A 14824-nucleotide genomic window follows, 5' to 3' on the forward strand; every position below is an offset into this window, starting at 1 on the left:
TTTATTGGGCCGTCTCATAAGCGTCGTCTTCGTTTGTTTATCGTATCTCTGTTCCCTCTTTAGCTCGACTTCCTCCCGCATCCTACTGTGTATAATTCCTCCAACCCACCCCCTCAAATGGAACCTCGGAGAAAACCTTCGCCTCCCGCCGCAACGCGCGGGAATGACGCTAGTACACTTTAAAGTCCAAATTAGCACTAAGTCCATTTTTCATATATATATTTATAGCCCATTAGTCTTTAGTTTAACCAAAAGAAAACAATAAGCCCATTTAATTTAAAACACATACTCGGCCCATTCTTTTTTTCTTTTAGTTTTAACTAATTTCAAACCATATTGGGCCACAAAGACCCTACTTTGGCCCATATATTTCATGCCCATTTGTTGGGCTAAAAACTCATTTTAGCAACATAAAAAAAAATTATGTTGGACACATATCTAGGTCACAATTGGCCACCGAGACAATTGGCTTTTTATATGGCAATTGTTGCAACAGATGCAACAACAAGACTAAAACCAATTTAATCAATTTATGATTCTATGCCCAGGGGCCGTGGAGCCGTTTCTTTTCTATCTGCTCCTTCAGCGTTAGCTGCAATGGTGCTAGATGAGGAGACGAACAAGGATGAGGGGGATACACTCCCTTTGACAAGATGGATTCCAAGCCTTAGAAATGCAAGGGTGGTCGCGGTCGAGCCCGAAGAAGTTGTTGAAACTGAAGATCGTGGGGAATTTGACCCCATTGTTGCTGACTTTACCAAGGCGGCCATGGAGACCGATGTTGCTCAAAGGGAGGTTGTGACTAGCGGTTCAAGGATTGAACTACCGCCACTTCAAGACCAAGAGGAGGATACTGCCAGAGGTGGCGAGGATGTGCGGCCCATGGTCAAACTGGATGTGTCTGGGAGCGAAATGGAAGAGATTTCCATGTGGGTCCCCAAATCACTGACTATGACCTTTGCTCCAATTTTACCCCTAGTAGGCATTAGGAAGTTTGTCTTCCCAGAGGATGCTAAGAAGCTGGATGCTATTCCCTTGCCTAGTCAGTTCAACTATTCGGTGGCTCATTACTTCACTGTAAGTATTTTTACGTATTCAATGTAATTATCTTTGCGAAAGATTTTCTCAGCCGTTGTTGTTCTTAATCATACATGTACTCTTCATGTAATTTACAGGCTCTGCAAGGAGTGTTGAGGTCCGGACAGAATGCAATTGAGGACTTGGCCAAAGAAAGTGTAGAATATTACAACTTAAGTACGCAGCGGAATTTACATACCTCTTGTAGCGTGAATTGTCAGGAACTTTCAGGTTGTGGTGATTCAATACTCGATAGGTCACCGATTACACAGCACAAATACCCTAAACAATAAAACAGGTTAGCTTGATAAACACTCTTCTCACAAGTGTTTGATCTCTCTGTTTCAAGAATTGGAAGTATCCAATTCTTCAGCTAACGTACTTCTTAGAAGCGTACGTCAAAAACTCTTCAACCGTCCTAATATAGAGATCTTTTAGGATAGAGTTTAATTTGTATTTGGATTCTATTTAATATTTGAAATAGTATTAAGTTGTTATTTACTGATAAGCTCAATTCAAATCCAATTAGGAGATTTGAGCCTTATCATAAATAACAACCTTATGGGCCAAATCAAATTACATACCCATATTGGGTGCTCCTTATATTGAGCCATTTATTTGGGCCTAGCCCATTTATGATTCCCATATCTCCAACATACTCCCACTCACCCATTATGGGCTTGGGTCTAATCAAGACAGAAGATCTTATATTGCTTGCTAACCTTTTTATGTTTTCATACAGGTAAATGAGCCGTGTGACCTGAAGTACACTTGTTGTGGTATCTTCAAAGTAGAAACCCATGAGGGCCACAATGAAGTGTTTTACCATAACAGTGTGGAAGCCGTGTACTTTTACATACCCCAAACTTGGTTGGTTACACCTTGACCAAGCATTACTCAATCCCTCAAAGAGTCCTGTGCTTGTCAGCTTTGTTTTATTACATGTATTCGCAATATTGTCCTATTAGACATCATTGCCTGGCGCCAGTGAATACAAGCAACTTAGTGTAATCAACTACAGTTTTTCCTTGAGCACTCATATCAATTGGATGTGAATATAGCTCGCTTTCCTAACTATGATCCATTAGATCGTATCATCACATGACCATTAGATACATGTTAAAGTAGCGATCACTATTTCACAACTTTATGACATAGTCTGAAGTCAACTAAGGGTACGAATATAGATTTCTTTTTAAAATAAGAAATCTTGGAACTCACATGATGAGGAAGCAGAGATTAATTCACTCACCTTCCAATTGGTCGCTAGCACATGCAGTATGAAATGCATGCTATGGCGGAGTTTCTCTCATTTGTTCATGAATTAAGATTATATGTCTACTCTCAAATTACACCATACAAGTATTAATTTTGTCGCCTATTTCCTTTGGCGCCCAAATTGAAATTACAAACTTCGCTCGCTATTACCAGCGCCAAAAGAATTTCATACTTGGCTTTCTTTATAGGCTCACGATATATTGTGGATATATCATGTCGATTTCTTTAAAAAAAACTCATCTTAGCATTTACTAAGGCGATCTATATTTGAATCTTGACCACTCTATAGCGCATTAATCGCTTCTAGTGTCAATGTTCAAATTTATCTCATCTTTACTCGCTCCCACTGCGAAAAAGGTGATTGCTCATGTGAGTGAGCCAATCTTGCCTATTGACATATTGACAATATTGTACTTATCTTTTCACAAAATTCATCAAGTGATAAACTGAATAACATTCTCAACATAAAATTAATCATACACATGAGTCTGTGAAAATAATGGACCATTAAAACAAATAATCACATCCTACTTAATCCTAGGGACTTTACATGTGACAAAAAAAAAATCCCTAGATATAGGTTTAGTCAATGGATTAGCTACCATCTGACTGGTAGAGATGTGTTTTAGGACCACCTCATTCTGTGCAATCATTTCTCTGACATAGTGATATTTTATTTGAATGTGTTTGGTCTTTCCATGGTACTTAGGATCTTTAGCATATGCCAGTGCTGCCATACTGTCACACCAAATTTTGACAGGTTCTGATGCAGACTTAACAACTGACAAATGCTGTAGAAACCTTCTTAGCCAAACTGCCTCTTGGACTGCTGAGCAACAAGCAATGTACTCAGCCTCCATTGTTGACAAGGCATTACAAGTTTGCTTCTTACTACTCCATGAGATAGCTCCTCCATTAAGTATAAAAGCATATCCTGATGTGGATTTGCGCTCGTCTACATCGCCTCCCCAGTCAGCATCACAGTATCCAAACAACCGCAAATCCTTTCCTCGATAAACTAGCATATAGTTCATCGTTCCTTTCAAGTACCTTAATATCCTCTTGACTGCTTTCCAGTGTTCAGGTCCTGGATTCGATTGAAATCGACTTACTAGCCCAACAGCATAGCTTATATCTGGTCTAGTACACATCATTGCATACATAAGACTACCAACAACACTTGCATATGGTACCCTGGACATTCTTTCTTTTTCTTCCGAAGTCTTGGGCTCCATATTTCGACTAAGGCTCACATTTTTCTCACAAGGAGTGTCAATGGGTTTGCAATTATGCATATTGAATCGCTCTAACACCTTTTTGATGTAAGTCTCTTGGGATAAACCCAAAAACTTTGTCGAACGATCCCTAATGATTTTTACACCTAACACATAACTGGCTTCACCCATATCTTTCATCTCAAAGTTTGATGCCAACCAACCCTTGGTGGTTGTAATCAACTCTTTGTCATTCCCAGCCAATAAAATATCATCCACATATAAGGATAGAATGACCATGCCATTCTTGGATGTCTTAATATATACACAATGATCTTCTTCCATCATTGTGAATCCATCTTTTAAGATGGCTTGATGAAATTTGAGATTCCATTGCCTAGATGCTTGTTTCAGGCCATAAATGGATTTTTTCAGCTTGCAAACCTTGCGTTCTTGACCCTTGACCTCAAAACCAGAGGGCTGATCCATATAGATCTCCTCATCCAGTTCTCCATTTAAAAATGCAGTTTTAACATCCATTTGGAACAAGTCCAAATCCATATGTGCGACAATTGCCAGGATAAGGCGAATTGAGGCAATCCTCACAACTGGTGAGAATGTCTCTTCATAGTCAATTCCCTCCTTTTGATTGTAACCCTTGGCTACTAATCTAGCCTTATATCGATCTATGGTCCCATCAGATTTACGTTTGATTTTGAGAATCCATTTATTCCGAATAGTTTTTCGTTTCGGTGGAAGACTAACCAGGTCCCAGACATGATTTTGTTCCATTGACTCCATCTCCTCTTTCATTGCATCCATCCATTCCTTAGATCTAGCACTAGAGAGAGCGTCTTTAACTGACTTTGGCTCATCTTCAGTATCTAGTGGAGCTATCATGAATGCCTCCCCTTCAATCTCAAATCGACGACGAGGGACAGGTTCACGCATAGTCCTTCGAGGTTGAGATTTATCCTGATGATGCTCCACTTGAACATTTTCAAGTACAGAGTCGCTCCTATTGTTCCCAAGAGGTTGAGGTATTTCCTCATTTTCCTCAATTGGGAAACTACTTGCACCATTGTTAGTATCTTCAGTTTCATAGAACTGAAAATCCTTTTCAACCTCCCCTTGAGTAGGGAATTCATTTTCTAAGAATGTGACATCTCGTGACTCAATTTCTGTCACCCTACCATCATTGTCTTCTCCAATGAAAACATAACCCTTGGAATGTTCACAGTACCTTATGAAGATACATTTCTTTCCTCGGGCTCCCAGCTTTCCAAATTTTGAAGTGGGCGTATGAATGTAGGCAGCAGCACCCCATGGACGCAAATGCCCTAATTTGGGCTTTTCTCCTGTCCATAATTCATAAGGTGTTGTCGTGACAGATTTCGATGGCACACGGTTAAGTACATAGGCCGCAGTTAACAATGCATCTCCCCAATATGAAATTGGGAGATTAGCTTGCGCCATCATTGATCTTACCATGTCCATAAGGGTTCTATTTCTCCTTTCCGCAACACCATTTTGTTGCGGTGTATATGGAATAGTCAGATGTCTAGCTATACCCTTTTCATCACACAATTCCTTGAATTGTTCTGATAGATACTCACCTCCACGATCGGTCCTTAGTGCCTTTATGCTTTTGTTTAATTGATTCTCTACCATATTCATATATTTAGTGAAGCATTCCAATGCCTCAGATTTATGGGAGATCAAATAAACATAACCATATCGTGTGTAGTCATCTATAAATGTAATGAAATATGAAGCTCCATGTCTTGCTCTTACATTCATTGGGCCACAGATATCAGAATGAATTAACTGCAAAGGAAAAATGGCTCTTTTTGCTTTTCCAAATGGCAATCTTGTTGCCTTTCCAGCTAAACAATTTTCACATGTGGGCAGTTCACATTTGGCTAATGGGCCTAATAGGCCTTCTTTAGCTAGACGATTAAGTCTATCTTGCCCAATGTGTCCTAATCTAGCATGCCATAACATACTATTATCAGAAACACTAGTAGACGTAGCAACAAAAGATGCAGAATTATTATTCGCATTATTAACGGTATCCAAAACCATTAAACCATCAAGCAAAAAACCAGAACCATAAAATACTTTGTCCAGAAAAAACTTAACACAACCAACTTTGAATTCAAAACGAAAACCCAAATTTAGAAGAACTAAAACAGATAGTAGATTCCGCCTAACTTCAGGGGCATATAAGACATCATGGATGTAAAGGGTGCGTCCTCCTTGCAGATCCAATTTGCAAGTACCGATCCCCAACACTTCAGCATAAGTGTCATTTCCCATGTAAATCCTACGGCTCCCCTTCGGAATGCGACGATAATCTACAAAGGCCGATCTATCCCGAGCTATGTGGTCTGTTGCTGCTAAGTCTACAGTCCAATGATGAACAGTTTCAGCCAACATCAAACTACTAGTCACATATAATTGAGAAAGAATAGAATAGTCTTTACTCACCTTCGCCTCGGGACATTCACGAGCGAAGTGACCCAGCTTGTCACATTTAAAACAAGCCATTTCTGCCTTGTCTTTCTTCTTTCCACCACGCTTTCCACGTTTGTGATTTGGGTACTTTGGGCCTTTTGCATCATATTTTGCTTTCTTTGGGCCCTTACCCTTACCCTTATATCCTCCTTTGCGTTTGTTGGACTGGGCCACATTTGCCTCAGAGTTGGGCTTATCACCTATAAGACGGTCCTCTTCCAGCTCCACATGTCTAGAAACATCATCAAAAGTAACAATGCCTTCATTGTGAGTGAGATTTACCCTCATATGTTCCCATGAGGGTGGCAAAGATCGAATCACAGCTTGCACCTGTTGTTCATTTGTCAACACGTGCCCAGCCTCCGCCAACTCACTAATCATGTTAGACATTAAGGTCAGATGCTGCCTCATAGTTGTATGCGGGCGCTTCACAAACCTTTCAAAGTTGAGGGTGAGATGGCGCAATCTAGTGGTAGTAGTACCTCCAAACTGCAGCTTCACAGCATCCCACACTGCTTTTGCCGTCCTATGCTTCTCAAAACGTAGCATTAGATCATTACGCATGCTACTGAGCATCAAAATGCGAGCAATGCGATCCTTGCGCTTGAAAGCTACATATGCTTCCTGGTCCCGTCTATGTTGCGCAGTGGTGCCTTGTGGCGGTTCCACCATTGGTTGAGTCACAGTTTCAAGATTATCTTGCTCTTCAAGCAGATATTCAATCTTACGACGCCAAATGTCGTAATTCTTGTCAGTCAGCTTATCACCCTTGTTCAGGTCAGCGACAATGCTTTTTGCAGCAGCCATAACTCTCTTGTCAAAGAAAATTAATTCACATTTAGAGTCAAGTACAATATTTATTGTCACACATTATTGTATCATGTTTCAAGCTAGACATATCATACAGTATCTCATATGCTAAGAAAAACAATATATATACTTGTATATAATCAATTTTAAGTAGCATACTTCTACCATACTAGTCCAACTTAAATAGATCAATATTGGAATATTGTAAAATAATATCTAACGCAATAACATAGGAATATTATAAAACCAATATCCAACACAACTGACTATGAAAAGTCTCAAATAAATTAAATGCATAAAATTAAAATTGCTCTCTTATAATCTTAGTTGCGCCCTAAAATGATGAGAATAATCATTAAAATTAATAAATTCTTCAGATTATCTTGCGGCTCCGCATCTAACATTGGCTCATCCATGTTGGCCACCTCTGGCCCATCATGCATGCCCTCAGCCGCGATGTCCTCATCCATAGTGAGATCAATGATCTCAGAAGTCACTCCAATCCCATCATGCATGCCCTCAGCTGCGATGTCCTCATCTGATACTAGATCGATGATTTCGGGGTCAGACTCAATATTTATGACTGACCTAACTGAGTCATCACTGTCAGACTCACTGTTAAGATCAATCTCTTCGTCTATCTCATCATCTGAATCAGATAATGCGGAGGGGGTTGCACCATGATATTCTCCCCATGCTAAAGGCTTGACATCCAGTGGCTCATCATACTCTAGGTTATCCATACTCTAAAAATAAGTATAGAATTAGGCAGCAATCAAACAATTTAATTTAGCAAAAAAATAAAATATATATGCATTTTATGTCCAATTCACTACATAAAACATGTTTATTCCCATAAAAATTCAGAAAAATAATATAAACATAAATTATTTTTTTTTTAATTTTTTAATTTTTTAATTTTTTTTTATATATAGGCCTTCACTCTCTCCCACGTACAGCCCAGTTGGAACTATATTTAATTTTGCAAATGTATATAAACATTTGGGCCAAAAATAGGTTGCAGCCCAGTCCAGTGTGTGGCCCAGTTTGCGCGCGGCCCAACCAGTTGAGCGCAGGTCATCCCAGCCCAGACCCGGATCCAGATCCAGTTCACAAGTCTTCACTTGGGCCCCAGGGGCCAACTCCTAGCTTGCTGTGGGCAAGCCAGTGAAGAACCAATCACGGGCCCGACCATATTGGCCTTGGATCATTTACTAACTTCTAACATGGAATGCGCAGGCCAGTAAATTGCATCAGCAGCCCAACCACACATGATTGGCAAGTGTTCCAACTCCTCAAAGCCCCCACTTGGGTTAAAAGCCCAGTATAACTAAAACCCAGTTTTATAAAATAATTTCAATCAAGTCCAGAAAAATTTAAAGTATCATAACTTTTAACCTACACATCCAAATTAGGCAAATAATATATCGATAGAAAGATGATTAAATAAGCTTTCCATACATATCAAAATCAAAGCCTAATTTTATCTGCTTAAAAAATTGTGTTATAAAGAAGTTTCGGGGCACTTTGCTAGGTTCAGCCTTTTTTATTGCACATATCAACATGAAATTCGCAGGGATAAATCTAAATATTTATTGTAACCCACACACAAAATTTCATGCAAATCAGATATCGTTTGTATCAAAAACAGCAAATCAAACCTTAATATGCATATCTAAGGTACTTAAATAAAAAACAGAAAATATGCATATATACTATCTGCAATTTTAGGTATTTAGCATGTGAAAAAACCAACCTCCTCTGATACCAATGTAGAATATTACAACTTAAGTACGCAACGGAATTTACATACCTCTTGTAGCGTGAATTGTCAGGAACTTTCAGGTTGTGGTGATTCAATACTCGATCGGTCACCGATTACACAGTACAAATACCCTAAACAATAAAACAGGTTAGCTTGATAAACACTCTTCTCACAAGTGTTTGATCTCTCTGTTTCAAGAATTGGAAGTATCCAATTCTTCAGCTAACGTACTTCTTAGAAGCGTACGTCAAAAACTCTTCAACCGTCCTAATATAGAGATCTTTTAGGATAGAGTTTAATTTGTATTTGGATTCTATTTAATATTTGAAATAGTATTAAGTTGTTATTTACTGATAAGCTCAATTCAAATCCAATTAGGAGATTTGAGCCTTATCATAAATAACAACCTTATGGGCCAAATCAAATTACATACCCATATTGGGTGCTCCTTATATTGAGCCATTTATTTGGGCCTAGCCCATTTATGATTCCCATATCTCCAACAGAAAGGGTTGAAAAAGAAAAGCTTGAAGGCATAGTGAAATCCCTGAAGATAAGCTTTCCAGTGCTGACGCCTCAGTTGAGGAGTTTAGACTCCAATTGGTTGGTGACAAGAACAAAAGCTCAGAGATGTCTGCTCGGATCATGGATCTAGAAGGGATGTTAAAAGAGGCAGATGAGCAGCTAATGCACTCAATTGAAATGTTTAGTGCTCTGGAGAAGAAAGTAAGTGATTACGCCTATAAAGCCAACCAGTTCGAGTCGAGGATTGCACAATCAACTAGAGAGGCGTAGTATCTTAAAGAATGTTAGGAAGGACTTACCAAGCAATTGGAGGAGGCCGAGAACAAAATGAAGATGATGGAATCTCATATGCACAGAAAGTCTTCCAAGCTTGGCGACGTCACTAAGGAGAGTGACCTACGTAGGGACTCTTTGGTGGCGTAGGTTCTAAAGACGGCCCAGAAGGTTGAGATGGCCCGAAAGATGCAGGATAACTACATAATCAAGTTGGGGGCCATGGGAGGCGTTGGTCAGGCCATGGAAAGGTTTAACCTGCTGACCCAGTACAAAAACAATGAGCACCACAAGTGGGATGTGGATTTGTTGCTCAAGAAGGCTGCATTCGTATTAGAAAATTATCAGCCTAACAAAAAATGGGTTATTGACGATGAAGAGTCTGAGGGTGGAGAAGAGTTGGCACCTCCAGAGAGTACCGAAACTCCTCCAACCGAGCAATCGCCTGTGGACCTTACTGAGCCGCCATCACTGGGAGGCACTGATGCTCCAACTGCTGGTCCACCAATACTGGAAAGTGGGCTCCCAACTGCTATTGATGCTATGGGAGGGGAATCTCCGACTAGACAACTAGTCATCGGAATTGAAGCCCCAACTCCTCAACAAGAAGTCAGGGGCCAAGACAACGTGCATAGAGATCCTCTTGCAACTACTAAAGCACCGATGGTGGAAACTGTAGAAAGGATTATCGAGCCTTCGACTTAATTTTGATAATCTAATTTTCGCACCAAACAAGCTTGACTTTGTTATGAACTAATTTCTATATATATTTTTTATTTTCTGCCATTTTATATGCCTTTTTAGAACTGTTTGCAGCTAAATTCATACAATTTGGATATCATTTCATATTTCCTTAGAACACAATTCAGTATACTATTCTTGCCCCTAGTTTTAGTTTGGATTCTAGGACACGGTTCTAAAATACAAACTTAAACTTTTAAGAGTTTTAGATTCCAATTGAAACACGTCTCTACGAAGTTCAAGCCACGTTCATCCTACACAACTCAGAAGTTCACATTTTTACATGATCTTTCGTGCAGAAGCAGTAACGAAATGATCGCCATGAGTCATGTTCTTATGTTTTCGTCTATGAAGCCTGAAGACTCGCGAAGCAGAAACTACCATGACTTCCAGAAGAGCCCATTTAATCCATAAAGAACAAGCACGACAAGGACACTGTCATCATTCCCACATTCAGGATAAGGTTGTTGTTACAAAGCCCACTAACCCAGTCACTCCAACAAGCAGCAAGATAGTGGTCTTACCACGATTCCCATGACATCCCACGACAAATACTTGAAGAAGAATAGAAGAAGTGCTCATCTCTTAGCACTATAAAAGAAGAAGAAGAACAAATAGCAAACCACTCCGTGTCAAACACAGACCTAGCGTCTTCAATCTTTTATTTGATTTCTTAGGCATGACTCCGGCCACTTATCTTTTTATTTAGTATGGCTTCACGCCAACTAGTACTTAGATTTACGTTTCCAAAAGCCCCCACGACTATGTTTTAGTTTAAGCTTGTAAAGCACGCCTACATCCCAGAATGTATTCATTTTCAATGAAGATCCTGATGCATTCCCGCAATGCATTAATTGTGTCCGATTGGGGCTATGAAGTTTTATATGATTTCCAAAGCACTATAAAGTTTAGACATTGGTTTGACTGATGACATTGAAACACTCCCTTGAAATCAAACTGAAAAATATCTCCAATCTAGAGAGATTCACCCAACTTCTTCTCCGGGAATTGGGCGATCCACTTTGTCTTCACACCAACGCATAGCACAAACCTCAATACTTGATGGGATCTCCCGTTTTCAATAATTTAACTCAAGTAGTAACAACTAACAAATACAAACAATATATATCTGAAAATTCTCAGGTGAGGAATCCCTCACTTTAATTAAAATAAGAGATTCATCTAACACCATTCGATTTGTGTAAGTGCGACCCCCACAAGTGATGGGATCCACACGTGAATGGTCTTAGGGTTCAAAATATTGTTTTAAAATTTAAAAAAATATATATTTTTGTATTTTGATCGGTTTTACGAACCTAACAATATATATTTTGTTTGAAACAAAAATCAAATTCAATATGAAAAGTGTATAAAACGTAAAATATTTCATGCACTTTTCAAGTTGCGTTTGATTTTTATTTCAAACAAAAAATATATCTTTGGGTTCTTAAGACCGATCAAAATACAAATATATTTTTCAAAATTTTAAAAAAATATTTTAAAGTCTAAAAATCATGATCTCATTTTAAAACCTCATAGGAGAATTCGTTTATATATATATTGCTTTGATTAACTCCAATTTCGGCCTTATGCCTGTGATTATTAAATAGTATTCACAATCAAATATTTTTTAAAATTGTATACTATATTTAATAGGATGATTAAGTATTTTTGTCTTTATAATGTTAGAATATAGTAGATTTTGGGAAAAGAAATTATAAATTACAAATTATAAATCCTAAACACTAATTTCTAACTCCTAAAGTCAAATATGTCATTTTTCAAAAAAAAAATCATGATTTAACATGATTTTTGGGGAGAATTGGAGCCCCTCCCATTCCATGATTTGTCATTGATAGGGTGATTAATGGACTATAATCTAATAGTGCTGTAAATGGTATTTATTGTTATAATTAGTGCCTTAATGACACTAATTAGGAAGCCAGATATTAAACCAATGAAAGGTAGTTGTCCCCAAATTAATCAACAAAACTATAATATTAATTTGATTTAAGTGCTAATTAATATTTATGGGGAGTGGAGGATGGGAATCCATGTGAGGACCTTGAGTGGATGTTTGGGAGGATTTGCCAGCTATTTTTCTGCATTTATTAATTTTTATGTGTTAGCGTGGAGATGTCGCTATGTGAGAAGGGTTTTGGAGTTATTCAGATTCATAATTGGAGAGGCTCCAGCTTTAATTGTTCTCTATCCAACACCCTAAATCTTGTCCCCGGATCAAGCATCTCCCTCTCTCTGTCCATTTATCAAGAAATGAATAATTTATCATCGCCATAATTAAAAATCATTACATTACCATGTCAACAACCATTAACCTTAATTAGACTTTATCATAAACTAAACTAGTTACCCAATATTCCCTCAATTTGTTGTTTAATGAAATGTCATATGTATATGTGGATGCAATATTCTGGACAATCCACGCGTCAACAACAAAGAGGGTAGTGACGCAACGGCGAACCTCCTAACATCTACAAGAACAAAAGGAGAAGGTGGTCCTTGGTGGCCCGGAGACACTTCGACACTCAAATCAATGTCTATTCTCAAGAGTTGAGTAATCTTTGTGATTGTAAAGTGTGATGCGTACCTTACATTAACCTTAACCTTCTTTGTATAGAGGTCGACTAGTGATAAAGATGAGGCTTTTTTTTTTGCTATTGAGCTTATCCTACATACCAACAAGGGAAAAATCATGTCTGATTTGTAATCTTGTGACGTCTTGGAACGTTAGGTTAAGATTTACTTTGGGGTTGGGAATTATCTTTTCTCACATCCTTATTTATTTTGGATTTATGGCAACTTCTTGGATGTTTTGGTACGTGGACTTTTCTTCATGTGACACTTGATATCCTGACAAGATATGACTTATTTTTCTCATCCACGCAGTACACATGTATTCTTAAGCACATTTGACCTAATTGAACATGAAACCTCAAATGAGCTCTTTAGTAGATGATTATGTTAATTAAATTGTGTGCACTTGTATGTATGGGCTATAGACGTGCCGATGCTCAAGTCTTCTGTACTTGATTCAACTAATCACAGCTGTATCACCACTAAATGTGCATGACATGACACCTTATTCTCCAATTATCATAATCTTCTGTACCCCATCCCCATGACTACTCTGATGGATAATTGTTTGAAGTTCAATAAAATAATGGACAATTCTAGAGACTTCCAAAATTTGATCCTTAAAAGTCTCTCAAATCTATGTGGTATTAAAATAATCATTAATTAAAAATACAGATGTAGGGTTCACTTTACATCCAACACTCTATATTAAATGAGGATCTTTTGAGAGTCTCAAACATTATCCTAAATTAATAACGGTTAGACTTTTTATGGTTTGCTCACATTAATCATTTTAATCATTGATGTGTTTGTTTATTCAAAGACTAATCGATGGTTGCTTTGATCAATTGCAAATGCAGCATGGGAATCATTAGGTGTATATTGACCTCTTATTAAATTAAATTTCATTTCAAAACCCCAACAGGGAAGAAAAAAAATAGGGTCAATCATATTTGTGCACAAAGCTTCCACAATAAACGGGATCAGAAATATGTGAGATGTACATAAACTGAAAAATATGTTTTTCATTGAAATCGAACTTTGGACACACATATGTTGAACTCAATCGATTGTTAATCAAAACACCTCTCATTGGTGCATATTTACAACTTTTGATGAGGTGTAAAGACAACATTTTCCTTGACTGATTAGTACAAATTAATTTCTTTATCTGAGTCATTACATTTTCTCTTGATCCAATCAGACCATGATCTCAGTCTCGAAGCCCCGGATCTGAACTTAATTATACGCAGACCCAAACAAGAAGATTAATCAAATTCTTTATCCACAAAAGGAATTTAAAAAACCTCCATTAACTATAGTGGCGCCACGTGGCTGGATTAGCCTCTGGAAATACAAGCTTCCGGCACCGGAAAAACCTTTTAGTCCTCGGCGATGCTCGCTAGATGAGGCTGCCACACCATGTCACGACTAGCCCGACGACTCCGACGACCGGACTTCTTGTCGGAATTTACATTATAACGATCGCACTTCTCGACCGGTAAATCATTGGAGTTGCATATTTTGCTGCTGTTGTTGGAGGAGGAGGATTTCTTCTTGTCTTTCTTCTTCTCCGGCAACGAAGAAGACGGAATCAAGAAGTATATGCTGCCTCGCTTGAGCTCTGATTCCGGTGAGAGGATTAGGATTTTACGCAATTGGCCCTGAGAGCATGGTTTGCTCAGGACGTGATTGGGATTGGCATTGAGGATCTCGCCGGCGGTGACCGGACCTGTAATCTCCTCAACGCAGCCATTCAAGTGGACTATACGGATCAAGTCTAGAGCTCCACAAGGAAGAACACAAGCCAAACAACACCTCAAACTATTACCCATTTTTGATCGACTGATTCTCTCTCTCTCTCTTACTCTGTTTCTTTCAAGTTTGAAACTCTGTTTTTTTCTCTGTTTCTCTTTGAATGTCTGTGACCAGAAGCAGAGGAGGATATATATATATATAGGAATGGCCGTACTCATTGAGGACGTGTTTGAAATTACAAAAATGTCCTGGATCTAATTCCTGATTTTTT

The 14824-nt window shown here is 38.4% G+C and overlaps 2 protein-coding genes across 2 annotated transcripts; one reads left to right on the forward strand and one right to left on the reverse strand.

The window, feature by feature from the left end:
* The first annotated feature begins 219 nt into the window (after positions 1 to 219).
* LOC120010387 lies at positions 220 to 1963 on the forward strand. The gene is made up of 4 exons (XM_038861174.1): positions 220 to 1077; positions 1176 to 1314; positions 1427 to 1455; positions 1820 to 1963. Exons 1-4 carry the CDS (start codon positions 541 to 543, stop codon positions 1961 to 1963), a joined length of 849 nt encoding a protein of 282 aa, XP_038717102.1. The 5' UTR covers positions 220 to 540.
* Positions 1964 to 13865: 11902 nt separating this feature from the next.
* Positions 13866 to 14733, reverse strand: LOC119981441. Its single transcript, XM_038824563.1, has one exon. The coding sequence runs from the start codon at positions 14628 to 14630 to the stop codon at positions 14178 to 14180; it is 453 nt and encodes a 150-aa protein (XP_038680491.1). The 5' UTR covers positions 14631 to 14733; the 3' UTR covers positions 13866 to 14177.
* Between the last annotated feature and the right edge of the window lie 91 nt (positions 14734 to 14824).

The sequence above is a fragment of the Tripterygium wilfordii genome, chromosome 2, assembly GCF_013401445.1.
Source record: "Tripterygium wilfordii isolate XIE 37 chromosome 2, ASM1340144v1, whole genome shotgun sequence".
Classification (NCBI taxonomy): Eukaryota; Viridiplantae; Streptophyta; class Magnoliopsida; order Celastrales; family Celastraceae; genus Tripterygium; species Tripterygium wilfordii.

Coding starts and splice junctions, on each gene's coding strand:
- LOC120010387 (XM_038861174.1), top strand. CDS start 541: ATGCCCAGGGGCCGTGGAGCCGTTTCTTTTCTATCTGCTCCTTCAGCG. Junction 1,078..1,175: donor CGGTGGCTCATTACTTCACT/GTAAGTATTTTT, acceptor TGTAATTTACAG/GCTCTGCAAGGAGTGTTGAG. Junction 1,315..1,426: donor TCAGGAACTTTCAGGTTGTG/GTGATTCAATAC, acceptor CTCTGTTTCAAG/AATTGGAAGTATCCAATTCT.
- LOC119981441 (XM_038824563.1), bottom strand. CDS start 14,630: ATGGGTAATAGTTTGAGGTGTTGTTTGGCTTGTGTTCTTCCTTGTGGA.